This window comes from Mustela erminea, chromosome 5 (genome assembly GCF_009829155.1).
Source record: "Mustela erminea isolate mMusErm1 chromosome 5, mMusErm1.Pri, whole genome shotgun sequence".
Lineage (NCBI taxonomy): Eukaryota > Metazoa > Chordata > Mammalia > Carnivora > Mustelidae > Mustela > Mustela erminea.
The window spans coordinates 107,570,449-107,596,699 of NC_045618.1; the positions used below are offsets into that span (position 1 = coordinate 107,570,449).

Consider the following 26,251-nt stretch of genomic DNA (forward strand, 5'->3'; position numbering starts at 1 on the left):
CTTTTGCGTTGTTCCTAGGAAGATGTTGCTGCGGCAGAGGTCAAAGAGGTTGCTGCCTGTGTTCTCCTCAAGGATTTTGATGGATTCCTTTCGCACATTGAGGTCCTTCATCCATTTTGAGTCTATTTTTGTGTGTGGTGTAAGGAAATGGTCCAATTTCATTTTTCTGCATGTGGCTGTCCAATTTTCCCAGCACCATTTATTGAAGAGGCTGTCTTTTTTCCATTGGACATTCTTTCCTGCTTTGTCGAAGATTAGTTGACCATAGAGTTGAGGGTCTATTTCTGGGCTCTCTATTCTGTTCCATTGATCTATGTGTCTGTTTTTGTGCCAGTACCATGCTGTCTTGATGACGACAGCTTTGTAATAGAGCTTGAAGTCCGGAATTGTGATGCCACCAACGTTGGCTTTCTTTTTCAATATCCCTTTGGCTATTCGAGGTCTTTTCTGGTTCCATATAAATTTTAGCATTATTTGTTCCATTTCTTTAAAAAGATGGATGGTACTTTGATAGGAATTGCATTAAATGTGTAGATTGCTTTAGGTAGCATAGACATTTTCACAATATTTATTCTTCCAATCCAGGAGCATGGAACATTTTTCCATTTCTTTGTGTCTTCCTCAATTTCTTTCATGAGTACTTTATAGTTTTCTGAGTATAGATTCTGTGTCTCTTTGGTTAGGTTTATTCCTAGGTATCTTATGGTTTTGGGTGCAATTGTAAATGGGATTGACTCCTTAATTTCTCTTTCTTCTGTCTTGCTGTTGGTGTAGAGAAATGCAACTGATTTCTGTGCATTGATTTTATATCCTGACACTTTACTGAATTCCTGTATAAGTTCTAGCAGTTTTGGAGTGGAGTCTTTTGGGTTTTCCACATATAGTATCATATCATCTGCGAAGAGTGATAATTTGACTTCTTCTTTGCCGATTTGGATGCCTTTAATTTCCTTTTGTTGTCTGATTGCTGAGGCTAGGACCTCTAGTACTATGTTGAATAGCAGTGGTGATAATGGACATCCCTGCCGTGTTCCTGACCTTAGCGGAAAAGCTTTCAGTTTTTCTCCATTGAGAATGATATTTGCGGTGGGTTTTTCATAGATGGCTTTGATGATATTGAGGTATGTGCCCTCTATCCCTACACTTTGAAGAGTTTTGATCAGGAAGGGATGCTGTACTTTGTCAAATGCTTTTTCAGCATCTATTGAGAGTATCATATGGTTCTTGTTCTTTCTTTTATTGATGTGTTGTATCACATTGACTGATTTGCGGATGTTGAACCAACCTTGCAGCCCTGGAATAAATCCCACTTGGTCGTGGTGAATAATCTTTTTAATGTACTGTTGAATCCTATTGGCTAGTATTTTGTTGAGTATTTTCGCATCTGTGTTCATCAAGGATATCGGTCTATAGCTCTCTTTTTTGGTGGGATCCTTGTCTGGTTTTGGGATCAAGGTGATGCTGGCCTCATAAAATGAGTTTGGAAGTTTTCCTTCCATTTCTATTTTTTGGAACAGTTTCAGGAGAATAGGAATTAGTTCTTCTTTAAATGTTTGGTAGAATTCCCCCAGGAAGCCGTCTGGCCCTGGGCTTTTGTTTGTTTGGAGATTTTTAATGACTGTTTCAATCTCCTTACTGGTTATGGGTCTGTTCAGGCTTTCTATTTCTTCCTGGTTCAGTTGTGGTAGTTTATATGTTTCTAGGAATGCATCCATTTCTTCCAGATTGTCAAATTTATTGGCGTAGAGTTGTTCATAGTATGTTCTTATAATAGTTTGTATTTCTTTGGTGTTAGTTGTGATCTCTCCTCTTTCATTCATGATTTTATTTATTTGGGTCCTTTCTCTTTTCTTTTTGATAAGTCGGGCCAGGGGTTTATCAATTTTATTAATTCTTTCAAAGAACCAGCTCCTAGTTTCGTTGATTTGTTCTATTGTTTTTTTGGTTTCTATTTCATTGATTTCTGCTCTGATCTTTATGATTTCTCTCCTCCTGCTGGGCTTAGGGTTTCTTTCTTGTTCTTTCTCCAGCTCCTTTAGGTGTAGGGTTAGGTTGTGTACCTGAGACCTTTCTTGTTTCTTGAGAAAGGCTTGTACCGCTATATATTTTCCTCTCAGGACTGCCTTTGTTGTGTCCCACAGATTTTGAACCGTTGTATTTTCATTATCATTTGTTTCCATGATTTTTTTCAATTCTTCTTTAATTTCCTGGTTGACCCATTCATTCTTTAGAAGGATGCTGTTTAGTCTCCATGTATTTGGGTTCTTTCCAAACTTCCTTTTATGGTTGAGTTCTAGCTTTAGAGCATTGTGGTCTGAAAATATGCAGGGAATGATCCCAATCTTTTGATACCGGTTGAGTCCTGATTTAGGACCGAGGATGTGATCTATTCTGGAGAATGTTCCATGTGCACTAGAGAAGAATGTGTATTCTGTTGCTTTGGGATGAAATATTCTGAATATATCTGTGATGTCCATCTGATCCAGTGTGTCGTTTAAGGCCTTTATTTCCTTGCTGATCTTTTGCTTGGATGATCTGTCCATTTCAGTGAGGGGAGTGTTAAAGTCCCCTACTATTATTGTATTATTGTTGATGTGTTTCTTTGATTTTGTTATTAATTGGTTTATATAGTTGGCTGCTCCCACGTTGGGGGCATAGATATTTAAAATTGTTAAATCTTCTTGTTGGACAGACCCTTTGAGTATGATATAGTGTTCTTCCTCATCTCTTATTATAGTCTTTGGCTTAAAATCTAATTGATCTGATATAAGGATTGCCACTCCTGCTTTCTTCTGATGTCCATTAGCATGGTAAATTCTTTTCCACCCCCTCACTTTAAATCTGGAGGTGTCTTCGGGCTTAAAATGAGTTTCTTGGAGGCAACATATAGATGGGTTTTGTTTTTTTATCCATTCTGATACCCTGTGTCTTTTGACAGGGGCATTTAGCCCATTAACATTCAGGGTAACTATTGAGAGATATGAATTTAGTGCCATTGTATTGCCTGTAAGGTGACTGTTACTGTATATGGTCTCTGTTCCTTTCTGATCTACCACTTGTAGGCTCTCTCTTTGCTTAGAGGACCCCTTTCAATATTTCCTGTAGAGCTGGTTTGGTATTTGCAAATTCTTTCAGTTTTTGTTTGTCCTGGAAGCTTTTAATCTCTCCTTCTATTTTCAATGATAGCCTAGCTGGATATAGTATTCTTGGCTGCATGTTTTTCTCGTTTAGTGCTCTGAAAATATCATGCCAGCTCTTTCTGGCCTGCCAGGTCTCTGTGGATAAGTCAGCTGCCAATCTAATATTTTTACCATTGTATGTTACAGACTTCTTTTCCCGGGCTGCTTTCAGGATTTTCTCTTTGTCACTGAGACTTGTAAATTTTACTATTAGGTGACGGGGTGTGGGCCTATTCTTATTTATTTTGAGGGGCGTTCTCTGAACCTCCTGAATTTTGATGCTCGTTCCCTTTGCCATATTGGGGAAATTCTCCCCAATAATTCTCTCCAGTATACCTTCTGCTCCCCTCTCTCTTTCTTCTTCTTCTGGAATCCCAATTATTCTAATGTTGTTTCGTCTTATGGTGTCACTTATCTCTCGAATTCTCCCCTCGTGGTCCAGTAGCTGTTTGTCCCTCTTTTGCTCAGCTTCTTTATTCTCTGTGATTTGGTCTTCTATATCACTAATTCTTTCTTCTGCCTCATTTATCCTAGCAGTGAGAGCGTCCATTTTTGATTGCACCTTATTAATAGCTTTTTTGATTTCAACTTGGTTAGATTTTAGTTCTTTTATTTCTCCAGAAAGGGCTTTTATATCTCTCGAGAGGGTTTCTCTAATATCTTCCATGCCTTTTTTGAGCCCGGCTAGAACCTTGAGAATTGTCATTCTGAACTCTAGATCTGACATATTACCAATGTCTGTATTGATTAGGTCCCTAGCCTTCGGTACTGCCTCTTGTTCTTTTTTTTGTGTTGAATTTTTCCGTCTTGTCATTTTGTCCAGATAAGAGTATATGAAGGGGCAAGTAAAATACTAAAAGGGTGGCAACAACCCCAGGAAAAAATGCTTTAACCAAATTAGAAGAGATCCAAAATCGTGAGGGGGGGAGAAAGGGGATAAAAAGAGGTTCAAAAAGGAAGAAAGAAAAAAAAAAGAAAAAAAAAAAAAAAAAAAAAAAAGAAAAGAAAAGAATTTTAAAAAAAGGAAAACACCTTTCAGAAAGTGGTTGTTTTTCTGTTTCCAGAATTGCTGTTCTTCTTCTCTTCGATCTGCCGATGGATTTTCAGGTGTTTGCAATCTTTAGATAAGCTATCTAGCTGATCTCCGGCTAGCTGAAGCAGTCTCAGCCTGCTACTTCTCCGCCATCTTGACTCCTCCTTAATATCATACTTCTTAAACTTAGTTATACTTATTCACTTACACTCAAACATTATTTACTGTTTACCTGAAGTTCAAATTTAACTTGGCATCTTATATTTTATGTAGCAGTCCAATCTCTATCCAGGTTCTCTCATTTTAGAATTAAACAGAAAATTTTTTAGCTGCCACTGACTCAAAGCATTCTTTATTGGATTTTCCATTTTCTCCAAATAGTCAAAAATTAAGAAACACTACTTGCCATTCCCTTTTTTCTTCTAATTCAGTTGCACTTCCAAAATAAGCTCTTCTTTATCGAGAGTTTTTTATACCTTAATCATCCTAAAACACTTTCCCCCCACGAAGCGTTCTGTGTTATTAATGCCTTATTTTTTGCAGAGGAATTTAGTCATTTCAATTTCAGAACTTCATAATATGCATGGGCAAGGGAATTCTTTTGGCCTGTTCATCATGCCATGTATTTGAGTCTATTCCATCTTTTACATCAAATAATTCTTTTGGGATTTTGATGAGCCACACAGTGCCAAATAAATTACATAACAATAGCCTGCATCTAGTCCAAAATGGTGTACAAGGCTTCCACATTAATTGAGGTACAGTTTTCCTAATAAAGAGAAATGCCTTCATTATTTCAGGTAAACAGTGAAATCTAGGTCACATTTAATAGTGCATTTGATTTGTTTATATTTTTCCTTAGCTAGTTCTTCTTGACTAATATTGCTTATGAGTATTAGCTGTATTAGCATAGCTGGTGTATTTTTCAATAGTAGATTTAATCTATTTATCATCATGTATTTATTAATAACTGGGTGATCCATTGGTATTAAGGTATTCTAGGTAATGGGTAAATGGACAATTTAATCATTTGCTCAATCTAAAACAAGTTTATTTAGAGCATCCTTTTAGAGAATTGGGCGAAAAAACCATCAAATCCATGATTTCTTAACCATCTGTTTAAAAACTCAATTGGATAATGTTACACTTGCTTTTAATGCTTTTTGATGTATTTTTCCCTAAATTAATCAAACAGGGATAATGTAATTATGTATTTGCTTCAGTAGTACTGCTTCTTTTGCAAAATGATATGATTTTATAAACTGAATTCTATCTGGAGGCTCTTAACATTGTCATCTTCGAAATAAATGTGAATATGCCTCACACTTAAATATCCACAGAGAAAATCTTTGGAATTTTATATTTTGCTTATTAAGTTTAAACATAGCACTCTGTAGCCATTATCATTTCAACTGGCATCATTATTAGCAAATGCGCATGCAAAACTTTCCAGTGGATTATATAGAACATATCACACTCCTGTAATGCCACTAATAATTACTTTTAATGTTTTTTGCTCCAGCTGATTTTTTGTGTTTTTTCCCCCTTACTTTTAGACCACAGCAATGAAAAAAATAATGTATTACAATATGCGTATAAAAACTGTTCAGAGGCATCTTAATGAAGACCTTGAAAAACTGAATGATCGAAAATGCAAATTACAGAAGTTGCCAGAAGAACGCATAAAATTATTTAGCTTTGTGAAAAAAAATGTAAGATTTAATATAAAATTTCAGTGGCCATAGCTTAAGAAAACTGGTGATAAGACAGCATTACTTTTTAAATTTTATATATATAATGTTTTCATTACTACTTCCAAGTTTGCCCCCAAATTTTTTATTTCATTTGCTTGACTAAACTTCATTGTGTGCTTAGAAGTCTGCAACCATAAAAAGGTACAGGCTTGTTAATTTATAAACATTTTAAAAAGCTGAGTAATTCAATATAATCCCAAAAGTTATAAAGATCTATTTCTGCTGCATTTTTATTAGACACCTTAAGGCTGTGCTCAAAATTCATATTTTTGCTTAAAGTGCTAAAATACCCCTTAATTAATATTATTAAGATATTAAGACAAGGTAGGAACTTTAAATCAAGCTATACTTCGGTAGTTATTTTATGTGTGCTTTTTTAACTTGGAGTAAATTGGATTTCCTTTACCAAAAGTAGGCTCTGAAAAATTAAGGATTATTAACCTCAAAATAGAAACTTTGTATATATTAGAACTTACTGTATTTTTTTAAAGGCAAGAAAATATAATCATTCAACAAATGGTATCAAAACATAAACAATTTGGGAGTAGGGGAATTGGACTTAGTTTACGCTTCACCAAAAATAAATGCCAGTGGGGAAAAAAGAACTAAATGTAAATATTTTAAAAACCCGAAAAAACTGAAGAATATATAAATGAATATGTTTACCTGACCTCAGCCTGCCGAATAAAAGAAATACTAGAAATGACAAAAGAACAGAGTGTAGATTCGATTGCAAAAAGTAAAAGTAAAACGTTTGGTACTTAAAAAGCATCATTAATAAAAGTAAACAATAAATGACAGTCTGAAAAATGTCTTCAACAAACATTCTGCACAGATGTGGTATCCTTAGTATAAAGAGTCATAAGTAAAACAAAAAGCAAATATTCAAATAGACAAACCAAGCAAAGCAATAAATTTTAATTTTACAAAAGAAGAAATAAAAAATGACTGATAAACATTTGAATGAAGAGCTCAACTTGATTATGAATTTTCCAAATGTGAATTAAGATAACAATCATTTTTGCCTATAAAATTGTCAAAGTATAAAACATCATAGTACTCAGGCTGGTAAAGAGGTGTGTGACACTACTATACCACCAATGGAACATAATTTGGGTCGTATGTATTCACAGCCTGAAAACGCTTGTAGCATTTGACCTAATAAATCTACATATAGCACTCTATTCTAAGGATTTGGATAAATATTTACATAGATGTGATATTGATCACTGTACTATTAGTGACAACAAAAAACTGGAAACTTGCCTAAATGTTTAACCAGAGAGGAAGAATTATTCATTCTTAAGATAGAATAGTATACTACTATTAAAACCCAAGTCTTTTAAATATATTTAATATTTTAAATAAATAAATAAATAGATTTAATATTTATAAATACATTAATTATCATTAATTATAGAACATATAGATAAGTTATATATTTCTAATATAAGCAGGTTTTAATTAATGGTATAATAGAAATTTATCCTTAAAGTGAAACATTAACAGAATTTATTTTTGAATAAAAAAATGAACCAGTATATGGAAATCACTTTATATCTACTTTTATGTGGAAATGAATGTATTAAGTAAGATTGCAAATGTGAAAAATAATACCTGTAGATAAGATAAATTATAGACATTTTTATAAATATGCTGAATTTGTTTTTTAACAGCTGGATATAGCCATTATAGAGGGGGAAGAACAGATAATTAGTTAATTTCTTTTTATATACACTTCTCCATGTATAGTACAATTTATCTTGAAATCCTGCTAGGCAGAGATAAGGCAAGACAAGTGAGGCACTCATTGTGTGCCCAAAATCTGTGTGCTAAAAACCTCGGTAACCACAATAAATCATGCCTAGTGCAGTATTTTTTTAAAAATGCAAATGAATGCCAACAAAGCCCATTATGAACAAGAAAAAACAAAATATCAAAATTTTAGAGAAAGACCTTGCTATGCTGAGCCATATATAGGAAACTGTGGCAAAAAGAAAAAATAAGCATCCCTATATACATGTTTTATACATATGCTATGGTTGAGTTTTTCCCAGAATATCAAAGTACTTAAAAAAATATTGAAAAATTGAATAGAAGTCATATTAATTTGAAGTTTAGGTATTTTAATTATACCAAAACCAGTATTTGTTATAATTTTACTTTGGCTTTATAATAGAAACAAACCCGTCACTTAATATTTAAAAATCCATTTCTTTGCTTTTCTCGTTGTCAATTTTAAAAACTGCCACATATTTAAGACTGCCCCTTGGTCAAGATAAATTGGCTAACTAAACTTGTATCCAGGTTGTAATCACCCATTTAGTATGTTTTTATGAACTTTAGCCTATTTATTATCTAGATTTTTATTTTATTAATTTAAATTAATTATATATTTAATAATTCCACTAAAAAAGTTTTGCTCTCTGGCACACTGATTTCAACAGCTGGAACGAGAACTTGCTGAACTCAAGGGATCTGGCAAAGGGCACAATGATAGATCCAATAACAATAAAGTAACTGAACTTGAAAAATCAAAGAACTGTGAAACTGTCACAGAAGAACCAAATCTTCAACAGAAGATACTGACCAAACTAAATGCCTTGAATGAAAGGGTAACATTCTGGAACCAAAAATTAGATGAGTATGTTTTATGAATTACCTAGTTTTTCAAATTTGAAAATGAGAGAATAGAATATTCTAGACTATCAGTTGAGCTCAGTTCCTTTCTTCATGAGTGGAAAGAATTATATTATGAAGGAAAACATGGAATGTGTTTTCAGTCCAGTTCCCAGTAGAGCTAGACATCATTGGTTCAAAGCTGACACATGTTGTTTTTCCAGAGGCAATACTTACTTAGGCATAGCGAACTTCCCCCAACTGGCTTCCTGTCACATCACTGCTATAGTGTTTGCAAACTAAAAACAGACCTGCTACTGATGCAAAAACTCACCACATAGATCTAACTGAGCAAAGCATATACACAATTGTCCGGAATCATGTAGAAACAAACTCTGGTTGCATATCAACGAGAAATATAAAACAGGAAGACATAGTAAGTTCTGTAAATTTTTTATTTACTAGGGCACTAAATGGTTAAGTAGGTTTGCCCTGTAAATACTATTACTAATAATAATAACTAACATTGGGTTCTTTCTTTGTGCCAATTCTTTGCTAAGAGCTTTATAAGAATTTTGCATATAATCCTCAAAAAAGCTTTTGCAGGTGTGGTACTATTAATATTGCCATTTTGCTAAGAAACTACAGCATAAAAAAGATCTGAGAGCCATAAGTGGTAGAGCTAGGATAGCCTTCTAACCTCCACATATTCTGAAGTTAACATAATTTGAAGTGATTTTAATTGTCAGAAATAGAATATCTTTTCCTTTGTTTAACTGTTAAACCAGGCTTTATTTACCCATTGACAGAAGCCTATATTTTAACATCAGCTATTAAAAAAAATCGATTTTAATTTTATTGTGATTTTTAAGTGTTTCTAATAGCTTTGTGTTTTGTTTTTTTTTTTTCTCAAATAGAATTGAAGCAATTTATCGTGTTGAAGTAAAGCAAAAGAAGAAAAGTCATGGATTATTGATCCCATTTTTGTTAATTGAGTTGGAAACTGTGGGAAATATCCATTTTGAAGAAGGCACTCGATCTGATGACTGGTAAATCTATCTGAAATTTAGTTACAGCTTTAAAAATAATTTTTGGTGCTTAAGATAGATCATCAACCAAAATACCAACTTATAAAATCTCAAGATATGCAATTTTCAAAAAAACTTATCATATAGAGTATTCATCCACTAGAAATTGGCTATTACCTATTTTGCCATCAATACATTTTCTGTTGCCAGAATACAATTTTTGAAAGTTTATGGCCAAGTATTAATTTTACATATGTTTACACTGTTCATTTCTGGACTAGATACAAGCCTGGATTCTGAATACTGTATGAGAAGCTAGATAGAGGAGTGCAGAAGCAAGACTGGCCACAGCAGGTTGCAAACACTGGAGGAGCCTCCCTAGCAAATTTCCTGCAGGTCCATAGTCACAGTCAAACCAGTTGTCTAGAGCTAGCTAGAGTCAGGGTGCACATGGACTTTGTGAATTAAAATAAGGCATACACTTGGGGTGCCTGGGTGGCTCAGTGGGTTAAAGCCTCTGCCCTTGGCTCAGGTCATTATCCCAGGGTCCTGGGATGGAGAGCCCTGCATTGGGCTCGCTGCTCAGCAGGGAGCCTGCTTCCCCACCTCCCTAACTCCTCGCACCCCACTGCCTGCTTCTCTGCCTACTTGTGATCTCTCTCAAATAATCTGAAGAAAAAAAAAAAAAGATGTGATCTTTAAAAAAAAAAAATAAGGGGGCACCTGGGTGGCTCAGTGGGTTAAGCGGCTGCCTTCGGCTCAGGTCACGATCTCAGGGTCCTGGGATCCAGTCCCGCATCGGGCTCTCTGATCAGCGGGGAGCCTGCTTCCCTCTCTCTCTCTCTCTTTGCCTGCCTCTCCGACTACTTGTGATTTCTCTCTGTCAAATAAATAAATAAAATCTTTAAAAAAATAAAAAAATAAAATAAAAAAATAAGGCATACACTTAAAAGCCAGGAATTTGGATGGAAAACCCATTTAGATAAAAAATGGAAAGAGCCACCAGAAACAGAAGCAGCAGGAAATGGGCATACACACTTCAAAATTAGGAGAAGGGAAGGAAAAGTGAATTGGGGGAAACTGGGAGGGAGATGAACCATTAGAGACTGTGGACTCCAAGAAACAAACTGAGGGTTTTGGAGGGGAGAGCGGGGGTTAGGTGAGCCTAGTGGTGGGTATTAAGGAGGCCACGTATTGCAAGGAGCACTGGGTGTGGTGCATAAACAATGAATCTTGGAATAATGAAAAAATTAAATTTAAAAATGAATAAAAATAAAAATATGTATCAGTGAAAAAAAAAAAATTGAAGCCTTCTGGTACAAAACCAGGAAGTGGTTGTGCCGCCTCATCTTGAGGGTACAACCAAAGAAATGATTCTAAAGAACAGAAAAAAGGAAGGGAGCCGGGAGGGAAGGAAGGAAGAGGAGAGGGGGAGGAAGGAAGGAGAAAGAAGGAAAGAAATGAAGTAGGAAAGAAGGGAAAGAAAAATTTTGCAGCAGAAAAATATCACTAACTTTAACTTTCACATTTCTGCAATCATTTTCTCAAAATTGGGGAGCTCACAAACAAGCCGAAGATTGTCACAGAATCCTAGAAGCATACTGTAAATTTAGGTGTGGAGAGAAATCAGGAAACACATAAAGTGATAGATGGACTTGATATATCATCCCAGAGGATTTTACTTGCAGTCAGTGTTGAAAAATATACTGACTTTTCTGGATTAAAATGGAAAAAATTGCATTTACCTTGTATAAAGAAAAATACATGATTGTTACGGATTACCTTAAAACAAGCCCCTGATTTATACTATATGTAGCTCTTACCTCTGTGAATAAAATCTTCTCAAGGGCCTTGGGGATACATTGGTGGGAAAGTCTGAGAAGTTCTGCCCAAGTGAGAAAAAGACCTTTTAAAATACTTTCTTTTGTATCTTTGCATCCATTTGCCCAGCAGTTACCACTGTTCAGTTAACCACAATACTTGATTTTTATGTACAAAGATATAAAAGGTATTAATTCCAGTTTCCATGTAAACAAATAAAGGCCTTGATTTTTTAAGTGCAAAAACTACATGGTGTCTGTCTGTTGGGTACTGAAATAATTTTTTAGTCTTTCGTTTATATTCACTCAACCTAAATAGATTTGTTTCTTACTTTTTTTTTCTTTTTAACTTATTGCGGAGGAGGCTTTTTTACAGAGCAAGTAGATTATAGAGTAAAAAACATAAAAGCAAAATGACTAGGGGCGTCTGGGTGGCTCAGTCATTAAGTGTCTCCCTTTGGCTCAGGCCATGATCCCAGGGTTCTGGGATAGAGCCCTGCATCAGGTTCCCTGCTCAGGAAGCCTGCTGCTCCCTCTCCCACTCCCCCTGCTCGTGCTCCCTCTCAATGCTGTGTCTCTCTCTGTCAAATAAATAAAATCTTAAAAAAAAAAAAAAAAAAAAGGAAAATTACTAAGAACCCATTTAGAGGGGTGCCTGGGCGGCTCAGTGGGTTAAGCCTCTGACTTTGGCTCAGGTTATGATCTCAAGGTCCTGGGATTGAGCCCCGCACTGGGCTCTCTGCTCAGCAGGGAGCCTGCTCCCCATACCCCCTTACCCCCACCCCACTTTCTCTGCCTGCCTCTCTGCTTACTTGTGATCTCTCTCTCTGTCAAATAAATAAATCTTTAAAAAAAAAAAAGCCATTTAGGTAACTTTGTCACCTTGATAGTATATAAGATTTGATGGATTTTTTTAAATTTATTTATTTATTTATTTATATGAGAGAGAGAGCATGAGCGGGGGAAGGGAGAGGGAGGGGCAAAAGGAGAGGGGGTGAGAGAAGCAGGCTGAGGTTGGAGCCCAAGCAGGGCTTGATCACATCATGACCTGAGCCCAGGTCAGATGCTTAACCAACTAAGCCACCCAGGCACCCCAGCTTTGATTGATTTAGATGTTCATTAGCAATTGTTTACTTGGTTTAAATAAGAATAACCTTGACCCACTTTAAGAAGAAAATCAAATATATATTGGCAGAATTTGAAAGATTGTTTTTTACTTTTAGTGTACCACAAGCTTGGCCACCTTAGCTGTGGTTTTTTTATGGATGTTAAGAATTAAGTACTGGCATGCCTGGCTGGCTCTGCTGGAAGAACATGTGACTCTTGATCTAAGGGTCCTGAGTTCAAGCCCCACACTAGGCGTAGAGATTATTTTTTAAAAATTTTAAAAAAGGAAATAACTACTAATGTGCTTTAAATTGCTCAATGTGCTACATGTCTGGTTATTTTATTTAAGCAGTGGCTTCTCTTTTATTAATACTTTTTAAAATCAGTGATTTAGGATTTAAATAAAAAGTACTAGAGTAGAGCTAGAACCCAAATACAAAGATTTTATGTCAAAATAGTCTTCGTTTATTTCTTTAGGAAAAGAGCATTGCAGATTTCTAATTATGTATCATTTGCTATTTCTTCACTTCATTTATTTTATGAAATAAAAGGACTATATTTTTCAGTTCAAAGAAGACCTTGTTTTATAGAGACTTCCTTGTTGAGTAGATTTTTGCCACTGAAGCATTATCATTACAGATTCTTATTATCTACCTGTGTATTACCAATGGAGTTAGCCACTGACAGCAGACAACATTGGTCAAGTCAGGACTCTCTCCAAGGCATAAAAGATACTGTCCTTGTGCTTGAAAAGCTTTGAACCTGGTTATACATCCCAGGGCATTTACAATTTAAAAAAATAAGTTCAAAGCATCACAAAATATAAGTAACTATAAGTTCCTTGGGGACTTATAAAATGTTTCTTGTACCTTGTAAGTCATAACAACTAGCATAGGACTGGCTGGATTCATAACTCTATAAAAATTACTATTTGATGTTTCCGAAATCACTTAATAGATACTCACTTAACAGTTTCACTTTTGTGTATATAATGACTTTCAGTAATCTACTGTTATATATAAAGATTTCGTGCTTCCTGTACTCTTTCAGGGAGTTACAGCAGCATAAACTTTTTTTTTTTAATGTTCAGTTAGCCACTGTAGAGTACATAATTGGTTTTTGAAGTAGAGTTCAGTGATTCTTTAGTTAAGTATAACACCCAGTGCTCATCACAACATGTGCCCTCCTCAATGCCCATCACCCTTTACCCCTCCCCCCACTCAACTTTTTGTTTTATACAGGTAAGATATTGGTATAAGTCAGCAAATAAGTTGACAGTATTTAGAATTTTGAAGTACATTTTAATAGGTCTTACTGAGGTACAGCCATTTAAAAAATATGCATTCTACATTTGCTATATGAGTGTGTCATTTGGATATTATTGAATGATTGTAGGCATCTCTCTGTGTAAATCAATCTCAGTCAATGATGTATATCACCACTGAGGATGCTCACACATTCCAGTACCACTGAATGAGTGACAGTACCCAGTGAAATGATAGGCCCTCATTCTCCTAGCCTCTACCATACTTGATGCTGCTAACCATTCCTTCTGTAACTTCACCTCTCTTGTTTTGTTTTGTTTCTTTTTAAGATTTTATTTAATTACTTGAGAGAGAACACAAGTGGAGTGCGGGGTGGGGGGAATGGGGGGAGAAGCAGGCTCCCCACCTAAGGCTCGATCCCAGGACCCTGAGATCACGACCTGAGTTGAAGGCAGATGCTTAACCGACTGACCCAACCAGGCATCCCTCACCTCTCTCGGTTTTTGTACTTAGACATTTTCTATTTCCTTTTTATATTCTCTTGCTAGTCTCTTGTATTCCTGAACTTTTAAAAACTACTTACGTTTACAGTCTTTCTTCTTTACTCTAGTCCTGTAGATGCTATCTGGATGTCCAACTGGTAAGGCAAACTCAACACATTCAAAAGAGAACTCACCTGTGAAGTAATAAAATACATAGTAAGGTTAGAGTCAGAAAACCTAGGTTACACTCTATGTACATAATCTTTTTTTTTTAAGATTTTATTTATTTATTTGACAGACAGAGATCACAAGTAGGCAGAGACACAGGCAGAAAGGAGGCAGAGAGGAGGAAGCAGGCCCCCTGCCGAGCAGAGAACCTGATGCAGGGCTCGATCCCAGGACCCTGGGATCGTGACCCGAGCCGAAGGCAGAGGCTTTAACCCACTGAGCCACCCAGGTGCCCCAATCTTTATGTTTTTGTTTTCTATCTACAAACCACCCTTTCTACTGACTCCTCCATTCGTGTTTGTGGCACAACCATCCTACCAGTCATGCAGATGCAGTCAACACTGAAGCCATTCTTGACTGCTTTGTCTCCCTCAGTCTCCACCTCCAGTCAGGCCAAGACCCTCTGTGATATCTCTTGCATTCATTCTCTCCTCTCCATAGTGGCCCTAATCACCTGCACCCAGGGCCTCAGAACCTTCCTCTTAGATCTGCATGCATTAGGCACTTGGTATTTGCTAATCAATCAGTAAAGATAACTAAAGGATTTCCTGTGTGGTCCCCGCTGGCATTTCCTACACAGCATTGTTTAAAACAAAACAAAAGCCTTTTATAGCAACCTGTTACCTTCCAAATTATATTCAAAGTCTTCACCCCAATATTCAGCAGCCTTCACTGTATGGTCTCTGAACTAGCCTAAGTCCTTTTCAGACCCCTTCAGAGCCAGCCAAACCATGTGTGCCTCACTGCTCATGGCGCATACCTGGTATACCACCAAATAAGTGGTTTCTTCTCTTCCACTGCCTTTGCCAGAATGCCCATCCTTGCCCACATGCTCTACCATTGTCTGTCAAAACTTACTTTATCCTCAAGGCCAACATCAAGAGCCATCTTTTGTGAGGGATATTTTTGTCATTTTTTATCAGATTAGTCATTATTATTCTTTTTGAATCTTCATAGCACTGAGTTGTTCCCTCTCCCATCTTCTACTCTAATTTTGCCTGTACGTGTTCCATCACTTTTATGCTCCCTTTGTTTATAAACTCAATGAAGAGAGAGACTGCATTTGTGTTCATCTTTGAATCTTTTCTATTCCATTCTCTTGCTCAGGATCCATTCACTGAGTTTCTACTATGGGCTAGGTTCTATTCTAGGTGCTGGGGTTAAAAGGCATGGGTCCTGCTCTCCTCAGGCTGCATTCTGGTGTAGGAGACGATAGTAATGAAACCATATTCGGTTGTGGGGTAATTGTCGGTGTGGAGAAGAATGGCATTCAAACCAGAATGGGGATGTAGAGAAAGTTTTCTAGAAGTGGGGATGCTTGGTAGGGAGACGCTTAGATCTGAATTTTGTAGGACAGATAGAAGTTGACTATACAGAGTATTAGGGGAAGGACTTCCCAGGCAGAGGAAATAACATCTGAGCTGGTAGTTTGAATTTTGCCCTTAGATCTATGGGACTTTTTGGAGAGGTAGAACAGATTTAGATACTACTTTATATAAATTTCTATAGTCATTATTTAAGATTCAGACAGCAATGCATGTATCTCAGCCAGTAATGACATGCCCCCCAGTGCATGTAGCATGTTACTAGCAATGCTGTGGGAAGTATCATCCTCTGTGAGGACCTGGTAATAGTAATAGTGGAAGTCACAGTTCTTCTCTGTCAGCATAGGTCTGATTCTCCCTCCTCCAGCAGTATCCAGAACTCTGTGAATGATGTCTTTTCATCCCCAGCATGGCCAGGCGATGGAATGCATTGTTTTACTGCTCTGACCCCAGGTAGCGCAGAGCCCATGTTCTCTTAGCACTGGGGTCCCCAGTCTCCAGGGCTCTAGGAATTCCATGCAAGGAAGGGCCCCGCTACTGAATTTCTAGGCAGAGGAAAGTTCTAAGAAAGGACCACACTTTGTGGAGTTTCCTGTGCCATTCCTGGTTCTTGCATTCCTGGGAACCAAACTAGAAGTTAGGTATTGTCCACTTATCACTTATATCTATTCTTAAAAAAAAAAGACTAGGGGTGCCTGAGTGGCTCAGTGGGTTAGGGCCTCTGCCTTTGGCTCAGGTTGTGATCCCAGGGTCCTGGGATCGAGCCCCGCATTGGGCTCTCTGCTCCGTGGAGAGCCTGCTTCCTTCTCTCTGCCTGCCTCTCTGCCTACTTGTGATCTGTCTGTCGAATAAATAAATAAGACCTTTAAAAAAAAAAAGACTAGAAAAAGATTTATTTATTTATTTGAGAGGGAGAGGGAGAGAGAGAGAGAATCTCACACGAGTGGGGGGAGGGGTAGAGGGAGAGAATCTTCAAGCAGACTCCCCCCCAATGAGCAGAGCCAGAGGCAGGGCCCAATCCCACGATTCCAAGACCACTACCTGAGCTGAAACCAGAGTCGGATGCCCAACTGACTAAGCCGTCCAGGTGCCCCACTTACATCTATTCTTGATTACCCTTTTATTACTATATAACAAAAACTTTATCTCGATAAAATGCCTACAGCACTTGTTTCTATCAAAGTGCAACAACAATAACAATAACAATAAATAGGTTACAAGGAGTAATGAGAGCTTCTGTGGTTTCGGGACATATAATGTAGGGGTGACCTGGACTCATTAGGCCCAGACAGTGATCCCTCTATACATGGCGACTATAGGTTTCCCACTCCTCGTGATGATGTAGCTATTTAGCCAGACCTCTGAAATAATTATAGGAGTTGCAACACTACTTACATATTTGGCTGGCTCCCTATGGGCTGGGAGCTCCTGTGGGAATGGTTTGGTTTTGGCAGCTCACTTTTTAGTTCTAAGGGAAGAGTAACCGGGCAGCACCCAACTGCCCTGGTTTAGTCTTTGCCAGTGAGAAAAGCAAACAGTCTAAGTAAGTTTGTCTCAGGGAGAGACCACCACTAGGAAGCTCACTTCTGTGATCCTAGCCCACACCATGCTCACGCTTTGCTTGATATGCTGGTAAGGACCAGACATCTCATTATAGGCAATATATCCCATATAAAATCACTTAACTTCCTTTTCAAATTGATACATTTTAAAATATCATCTTAATTAAGCCAAATTCTGTGCTACTTTAAGACAGGGCATGGCCCAGTAAGGGCAGTAAAGAGCATATGAGCACTTCCAAATACATTTTCTTGAGAACTTCACATAGCTGGCCCTTCCTTCTTCATTTCTTAGTTCAAATATCTTCTCTGAAAGATCTTACCCAAGATCAGTTTTAAGTAGCCCCCACTCCAATCCTTACATTCAACTTCTCTTTCTTCTAAGCCTTTAACAATCTAGAAATGATTTTATTTATGTCTTGTTTGGTTTTTAGCCAAGTTCTTACAATATAGGTTCACTGCAAGCAGGGACCTTGCCTCTTTCACTTCTATATCCCTGGTTATGAAGTTATCTGTGGTAGTCCAAGTGAGAGATGATGGGGATATGGACTAGGGTAATAACAGTGGTGATGACATAGGGTTATATTCAGGATGGATATTAGACGTAGGGCCAAACAGATTTGCTGAAAGTGGGGCAGAGAGGCATAATGGAGGATTACTCAACCAAAGTATCTTTTAGTCAGAACACATATATAATAATTAATAAAACTCTTTTATGTTTCAAAGTTTAACCTCTCTTTTATTGATCAAGTAAGTGTGATATGCCAATGTATCTTTAGCAAAAAACATAAAATAATGGACTATAGCTTTTATATGTAACTTTGTGTTTTTCAACATTTTTAGGACAATCTGTTCTTTGTATATATTCTGTCTTCCCATATAGGTTTAACTCTTGCTATGAATTAATTCTCTCACGATTTTGTACATGGGACTTCAGAACATATGGTATTACAGGAGTGAAAGTAAAACGTGTCACCAAAGTCAACAACCGTATTCTGAGACTAAAATTTGAAGAGAAATTCCAAAAGTTTTTTGACAATGAAGATATGCATGATTCAGAGTAAGAAGTTAAACTCCATAAGGGACATTTTTTTGGAAGTGTGATTTTATTTTGTACAAGAGTCTTTCTGTTTTAAAAGTTAACACTATTAAAAATACACCTTATTAGTAAATATTGCCTGTTCATGCATTTCAACTAGGATGACTTTACCCACACTGGGGCTCATTTTGAGATTGAGGGGTTTTGGAGGCTTAGTAATGCTGGTGGAACATTCATTGTAAATGAGAAATATCCTGGGCAGGATATATGGTTGTCTTATCTATAGCTAAGCTTTTTAAAAATCAATTCTCAAACTTCTTCTTTTTTTTTTTTTTGTCTCAACTGTTCTTAAGGAACTATCGAAAGATGCTGGAATGTCTTTTTTACGTTTTTGATCCTGAAGTTACAGTGAAGAAAAAGCATCTGCTCCAAATACTTGAAAAAGGATTCAAAGACAGTGAGACAAGCAAGGTAACATAAAATGTCATTCAGAATAATGCTTTCTTCCTAATGAATAAAGCTCTGCCATTAGTTAGGCAGGGTTCAATTCTTAATCCTTTTATCCATATTTATTTATTTATTTATTTATTTTAAAGATTTTATTTATTTATTTGACAGACAGAGATCACAAGTAGGCAGAGAGGCAGGCAGAGAGAGAGAGGAGGAAGCAGGCTCCCTGCTGAGCAGAGAGCCCGATTCGGGCCTCGATCCCAGCACGCTGAGATCATGACCTGAGCCGAAGGCAGAGGCTTAACCCACTGAGCTACCCAGGAGCCCCCTTTTATCCATATTTAGAACAAACTGCTGTTTCACAGCTTGGTACTGGAAAGTATAGCATCTTCCTTCTTTGTATTATACCAGAGTAAGTCCGTCAGTTACTTTATCTGCCTGACTTTTTTTTCTAGGTATCCTATTTTGTGTTGAAATCTACTTCTCTAATCTGTTTTAAACTCTCTAATATTCATCCTGAAAAAAGAAATCCATTCACTCGACACTGCTGGGCTTTCTAGCTATCATCCTGTTTTTCTGTTTCTCTTTAACTGCCAGACCTCTTTATTCTGTACTTCATTGTCCCCACCTTGCCCCTGGTCACACTGAGCTCTAAAATATCCAACCATCCCTCCTTATTCTTCCACCCTCTTGATCAGGCGCCTGTAACACGCAGGTATAGAGCAGTACCTCCTAGTCCTTCTCACATCATGGCACACATGAAATGATAATGTGGCTGCATTTAAATCCTGGCTTTCCTGCTCACCAGCCATGTGCCTTCACATAGCTCTGTCTCTTTCTTCCTATCTGAATGAAGGTGATATTAGTATCTAGCCCACAGAGCTGTTGGTAGGATTCAGGGAAATATGCATTAAAGAAGTCTTGGATACTTGTACATCTGTGTTCATAACATCATTATTCACAATAGCCAAAAAGTAAAAACAACCCAAAGGCCCATCAACAGATGAAAAGATAAACAAAATGTGCTTTATCCCTACAATAGAGTATTAGTCAGCCATAAAAAGGAATTAAATTCTGACACATGCTATAACGTGGTTAAACTTTGAAAGAATTATAATAAGTGACAGAAGCCAAACACATGGGCACCAGGGTGGCTCAGTTGCTTAAGTGTCTGCCTTCGGCTCAGGTCATGATCCCAGGGTCCTGGGATGGAGTCCCGTGTCAGGCTCCCTGCTCAGTGGGGAGCCTGTTTCTCCCTTTGCCTCTCTGTCTCTCATGAACAAATAAATAAAATCTTTAAAAAAAAAACAAACAGCCAAGCACAAATGAAAAAATATTGTATAATCCCACTAACATGAGGTACTTAGAATAGGCAAATTGGTAGAGACAGAAAGTAGAATAGAGGTTACCAAGGGGTGGGGAGGACAGAGGGATAGGCGGTCATTGTTTGATGAGCACAGACCTTTTATTTGGGATGATGAAAATCTCTGGAAATGAATTATGAATTATGAATGTACTTAATGCCAATGAATTGTACACTTAAAAATGATCTAAGTGGTAGTTTTACTTTATGTATTTTTTACCACAATAAAAAAAAAATTCACTGAAAAAGCATCACAGCCGTGGAGAACGGACTGGAGGGAGCGGGAGCAGATGACCGGGGCAGCAGATGGAGGAGATCCCACAGCAGCTCAAGCTAGAGGTGCTGGTGGCTTCAGCAGGGTGGTGTGGTGAGAGTGCCCTCGCTATGCTTTCTAGAAGAGAAGTGAGGAGGAGGTGAGGAATAGAGGATTTTAAGGCAGAGGGTGCTCAGGGTGATTCTGGAGAACTAGAAGTTACCAGGGGCACAAAGGGTGGTGGGAGGACGGGGCTAACGTTTGTGTGTTTTCTGCTTGCCCCAGACCCTGTGCTAGTGCTCAATGCCCTGCACCTCCAGTAGGAGACAGAATATCCCTAAACCTTCTATTTGCCCTCTGTCTGGTACAGCAGCTACCACCCAGAGGTGACCGTCGAACATTTGAAATGTGACTTGTCAGAATTGAGATGCTCTAGAAGTTTAAAAAAATAGTTTCGAAAGACCTAGTATAGAGAGAAGACTATAACATCTTCTATTGATTACATTTTAAAATGATAATATTTCAGATATATTATATTAAATAAAATGTATTATGGAACTTTACCCCAAAAAATTACCCAAAAAGTTCTTGGACCAATTCCTGGCACATGGAAAGTTTTTATGTAAAATCTACCATTATTATCTGAAACATCTGATGCTATGGACTGCTCTTTGCTTTTTGGAATTCGTTTGGCATCCACGATATTATACTCTTGTTATCCTATTCTTCTGATTATCCTGCCTTTTTTCCTTTTTATGCTTCCTCTTTCCTCTAAACATGAGAATACCACAAGATTAAGGTTCACTAATCTACCCTTTTTTTCTCTGCACACTATCAATTACTCTCATTGTTAAAATCTTAGAAATGGGGGAACATAATTGGCTAGAAAAATCACCGTGTAGCACATCGATCTGATAAACTAGATTTTTATGCTATGATGAGCGTGCAAGCAGTAAAGATGAGTATCTGCTGCATCATTTAAAAGATGGAATAAGACTAAAAACTAAAAACATGAGCTGCATAAGCAGTTTAGAAGACGAATTTGATTTAGGTTGGCAGAGGCTGGAGGGCAGGGAAAAATAAGATATTCTCTTTGATACCCAAGGACTTGGTCAAAAGCCATAGAAGTGCATTTAGTCCATCTTTGCTTTCTCCAGAAGGTACATCCTCAGCCTCCTGATCTCTGCTCTGGCACCAACAGCTGCCGTTCCTACCTGGTTACTCTGCCTTATCTCCTTATCTATCTAAAACTAGACTTTAATCTTTTGTCCATAAGCAACTCTCCCCTCTTGTCATTTTCTACTAATAATGCTGTCATTCTTTTCACTGACCAGACCAGGTTCAAAGCCTTGAAATCATATCTGACCACTCCCTCCTCCATTATCCATATATCTAATCATTCACAATTTGTAGTGATTCTTCCTTTATGGCATCACTTGCATTCTTCCTTTCCCTCTCCATTCCCATTGCCTGCCACCACTTCGAACATTTCTTCCACATGTGCCTGGGTGGCTTAGTCAGTTAAATGTCCACTTCTTGATTCCAGCTCAAGTCTTGATCTCAGGGCCTTGAGTTCAATCCCTGCATTGGGCTCCATGCAGGGTGTGGAGCCTACTTGAAAAAAAAAAAAAAAATCCCTCTACTGTTTGCTAGTAGTTTTCTGGTAGGCAGTCCTGCCCTTGGTCTTCCTCTCTATTCCATCTACCTTTAACAGTACAAATTAATCTTTCCTAAAAAGTTATTTTCACCTCTCACACTGTACTGTTTCATGATGAAAATTCTTCAGTAGCTTCCCATTACTGATAATAATGAAATCCAAATCCCTCTGCCTGGCATTTAAGGCCCCTCAAAATCTAGCTTCAGCCTAACTCCCTATTACCAAATATATAAATATCCCAGATGAAGTATGTACTTTCCTTACGATTCTCCTAAACACACCTCAGTGCCATGCCTCCCTCTGATGAAATGCCCTTTTCTGCTTTTCACCTGTGGCAAACTAACCCTTCAAGTCTCAGCTTAAGGACTTCTACCTTTGTGCAGCCTTTCCCGAGTTCTCAAATGGTAGGAGCCCTCTTACCTAGTTTACGGGTCTATCAAAAAGTCAATATGGAGAATTGTAAATGAATGATTTACTTAAAAAACTCTTGAGCAAACTTAATATATGTGCTGCCAAAGCGAGCACCCCTTTAGCAAACTTAAGGGTACCTGGCTGGTTCAGTTGGGAGAGCATGTGACTCTTGATCTCAAAGTCATGAGTTTGAGACTTGTGTGGAGTAGAGTTTAAAAAAATTTTTAAAAACCTCTAATCTTATGTTTCATTTGTCTTTTTTTTTTTTTTAAATTTGACAGAGAGAGACAGTGAGAGAGAGAACACAGCATGGTTAGTGGGAGAGGGAGAAGCAGGCTTCCCACCAAACAGGGAGCCCAATGCAAGGTTGGATCCCAGGACCCAGGGATCATGACCTGAGTTGAAGGCAGATGCTTAATGACTGAGCCACCCAGGCGCCCCTTTTTGTCTTTTTTTTTTTTTTTGAGGTGTTATTTATTTATTTGAGAGAAAGTGCAAGAGAACATAAGCAGCCGGGTTGGAGGGTGAGGGGCGAAGGGAGAGGGAGGAGCAGACTCTCCACTGAGCAGGGAGCCCAATGCAAGGGCTCTATTCCAGGACCCTGAGATCATGAACTGAGCCGAAGACAGACGCTTAACCAACTGAGCCACCCAAGCGCCCCATCTTTTGTCTTTCTTTTTACGTAGGGCCAAAGCCTTTGATAGGAGGTTAGAGTTCCTGAGTCTTTCTTACATCAGGCCACAACCATATTACATACTAGTTTCAGTTTCTTTAAAGTTGAACATGAACTTAAAGATTCTTGCAAAGCAACTTGAGTACAAAAATCAAACTAATTTTAGTTTGTATGATCCTCCCAGCTACCACCAAACTTCTGTGTTTGCCTCACCTTCATATATTCTAAAAGAAGCTTCTAATGATTACTCTCTCTGCAGTCTTACCAAAGCTTTCCACTTAGTTTTCATAGACACAACTCTCATTCTTTCTCATATTTCATTGTTTTATTTAATGTGTATAATTTCAATAACCATTATAACTGGTACAAAAAAAAAGTTTAGGAATACAACTGGCTTTTCCTAAGCATGAAACACAGCTGGGTGGAATAGAAATACATCCGTTTTTTAAAAAAAATTTATTACTGAAATACAGATGACATATAGTGTTATATAGTTTCAGGTTTACAATATAGTAATTCAACAATTCTATACATTCCCAGTGCGTACCTCAACTAGTGTAGTTACTATCTGTCACCATACATTATTAACAATATTATTGACCAATTCCCTATGCTAATACATCAGTATTTTTTAAAGTACCCTCTTATCCTTGAACTGTCACCATACTGTGGGTTCTAGAAAGGATGGAAAATACTGCTTAATCTTGTAAACTGGTTAAGTGGCAGTCAGTGGAAGTTGAAAATTTTATTGTAGCATGTTTGTTATATTGAAATGCAATTGTGTATGTGTTTCTCTTTAAGTCCTTGAGGCGAGGGAGTTCTTTAGAGATTCTTACTGGAAATCTGATTCATGCATGATGAATAGTTGAATAGATGGGTAGATAAAAGTCATACCTTTTTCTATATATCATGTGCTCTTCTCTTAAAAAGACTTTCCTTTAAAATTTCTGATTATCGGGTGTGTCTGTGTGGCTTAGTCGTTAAGTTGGTTCTGTGCTGGGTGGGGAGCCTGCTTGAGATTCTTTTTCTCCCACTCTCCCACCTAAAAAAAGAAAAAAAAAAGTGGATCTTATTTGACATATCTTGTGATGGTTTTTATTTTTAATTATTTAATTTAAAATTATTTCCGTCTTCCCCTCTCTTTCTTTTTTTTTTTTAGATTTTTTACATTTTCTGATTCTATTTTTTTTGTTGCTATCTATTTTTTCAATTATTTTTTTCACCATAATCATTTAGCGTACTCCTAATCCCCATTCCCTATTTCACCCATCCCCCCACTTACCTTCCCTCTGGTAACTATCAGTTTGTTCTCTATAGTTAAAAGTCTGTTTCTTGGTTTCTCTCTCTCTTTTTTCCTTTACTTGTTTATTTTGTTTCTTAAATTCTACACATGAGTAGAATTATATGGTATCTGTCTTCCTCTAACTGCCTTATTTCACTTAGCATAATATACTCTAGCTCCATCCATGTTGTTGTAAATGGCAATATTTTATTCCTTTTTATCGCTGAATAATATTCCATTGTGCATATATACCACATGTTTTTTAATCCCTTCATCTATCGAGGGACACTTAGGCTGCTTTCACAATTCAACTACTATAAATAATGTTGCAATAAACATGGGGGTGCATGACTCATTTTGACTTAGTGTTTCTGGTTTTTGTGTGAAAATACTTAGTAGTGTAATTACTGGATTGTAGTCTTGTCCTATGTTTAACTTTTTTTTTAAAGATTTTATTTCTTTATTTGACTGACAGAAATCACAAGTAGGCAGAGAGGCAGGCAGAGAGAAGAAGGGGAAGAAGGCTCCCTGCTGAGCAGAGAGCCCGATGTGGGGCTTGATCCCAGGACCCCGAGATCATGACCTGAGCCGAAGGCAGAGGCTTAACCCACTGAGCCACGCAGGTGCCCCTATGTTTAACTTTTTGAGGAACCTCCATACTGTTTTCCACATTGGCTGCACCAGTTTGCATTCCATCAAAAGAGCACAAGAATTCCTGTTTCTCCACATCCTCACCAACACTTGTTTCTCGTGTTTTTTATTTTAACCATTTTGAAAGGCAGGAGGTGATTTCTCATTGAAGTTTTGATTTGCATTTCCCTGTTGATCAGCGAGTTGAATATCTTTTCATGTCTTTTTGGCCATCTATATGTCTGGAGAAATGTCTGTCCATGTCTTCTGCCCATTTTTTAATTGGGTTATTTGTTTTTTAGGTATGGAGTTTTATAAGTTCTTTATATATTTTGGATACTAACCCTTTATTGGATATCATTTGCAAATATCTTCTCTCATTTAGTAGGTTGCTTTTTGTTCTGATTCTTTCCTTTGCTATGCAGAAACATTTTGTTCTGTAGTCCTGACAGTTTATTTTTGCTTTTATTTCCCTTGCCTCAGGAGACATACCTAGAAAAATGTTGCTACAGCTGATGTTAGAAAGATTACTGCCTATGCTCTCTTCATGATCTTTCCCTCTGTTATTAGAGGGCCAAGACCATGCTATAGCTGCCTAATGCCATGCACACAGCTTGTATCTGATGCATATTTAGTGATATTCACTGAAAGTCTGAGAAGATTCTATTTACTGAAACGTGGAATTTATAGTAACATGAGCCACATTTTAGTATTTGTTTTAAAAAAATCTTTGGATGACAGGTTTCAATAAGAAAAAATATATAAGCAATTCAGCATTTATAGAAAAGTACATTTTTAGATAAAGTGGCTACTAATATTAAACTAGTAATAATGTCAAAACTGAGATAGTGACAAGGAAGAGCAGACCTGAGTTCAAATCATGACTTTGCTAATTTCTACTTCTGTCCTTGGATAGACTGTATAATCTCTCTTAGCTCTAGGTTTCCTACAACTAAAAATAGAGATTTTATTGACTTTTCAGGACTGCTTTCACAGGAAGTAATGTGAATTTTACTGAAGTACTGTATTTCTGATCAAATACTTTAAGAAATAAATCTAGTCACAAAGCAAACCAAGATTTCAATGCATTAGCA

General features: G+C 37.3%; 1 protein-coding gene and 1 long non-coding RNA gene across 5 annotated transcripts in view; one reads left to right on the plus strand and one right to left on the minus strand.

Moving 5' to 3' along the window:
* The window catches only part of LRRC9 (leucine rich repeat containing 9), a 109,414-nt gene that overhangs the window by 15,001 nt on the left and 68,162 nt on the right, over nucleotides 1–26,251 (plus strand). For all 4 annotated transcript variants that reach the window (XR_004286014.1, XM_032344367.1, XM_032344366.1 and 1 more), the window contains exons 7-11: nucleotides 5,769–5,924; nucleotides 8,414–8,610; nucleotides 9,503–9,634; nucleotides 18,283–18,459; nucleotides 18,792–18,909. Coding sequence is in view for 3 of the 4 variants with exons in the window: in XM_032344367.1 (XP_032200258.1) it covers nucleotides 5,769–5,924; nucleotides 8,414–8,610; nucleotides 9,503–9,634; nucleotides 18,283–18,459; nucleotides 18,792–18,909 (780 nt within the window). In the remaining variant the exon portion in view is untranslated. The remainder of the gene's footprint in view (nucleotides 1–5,768; nucleotides 5,925–8,413; nucleotides 8,611–9,502; nucleotides 9,635–18,282; nucleotides 18,460–18,791; nucleotides 18,910–26,251) is intronic.
* On the minus strand, nucleotides 4,398–14,483 carry LOC116591464. The gene is made up of 4 exons (XR_004286015.1): nucleotides 14,389–14,483; nucleotides 11,437–11,498; nucleotides 8,920–8,980; nucleotides 4,398–4,981 (listed from the first exon to the last, which is right to left on the minus strand). It is a non-coding gene; the product is annotated as an uncharacterized LOC116591464 (long non-coding RNA).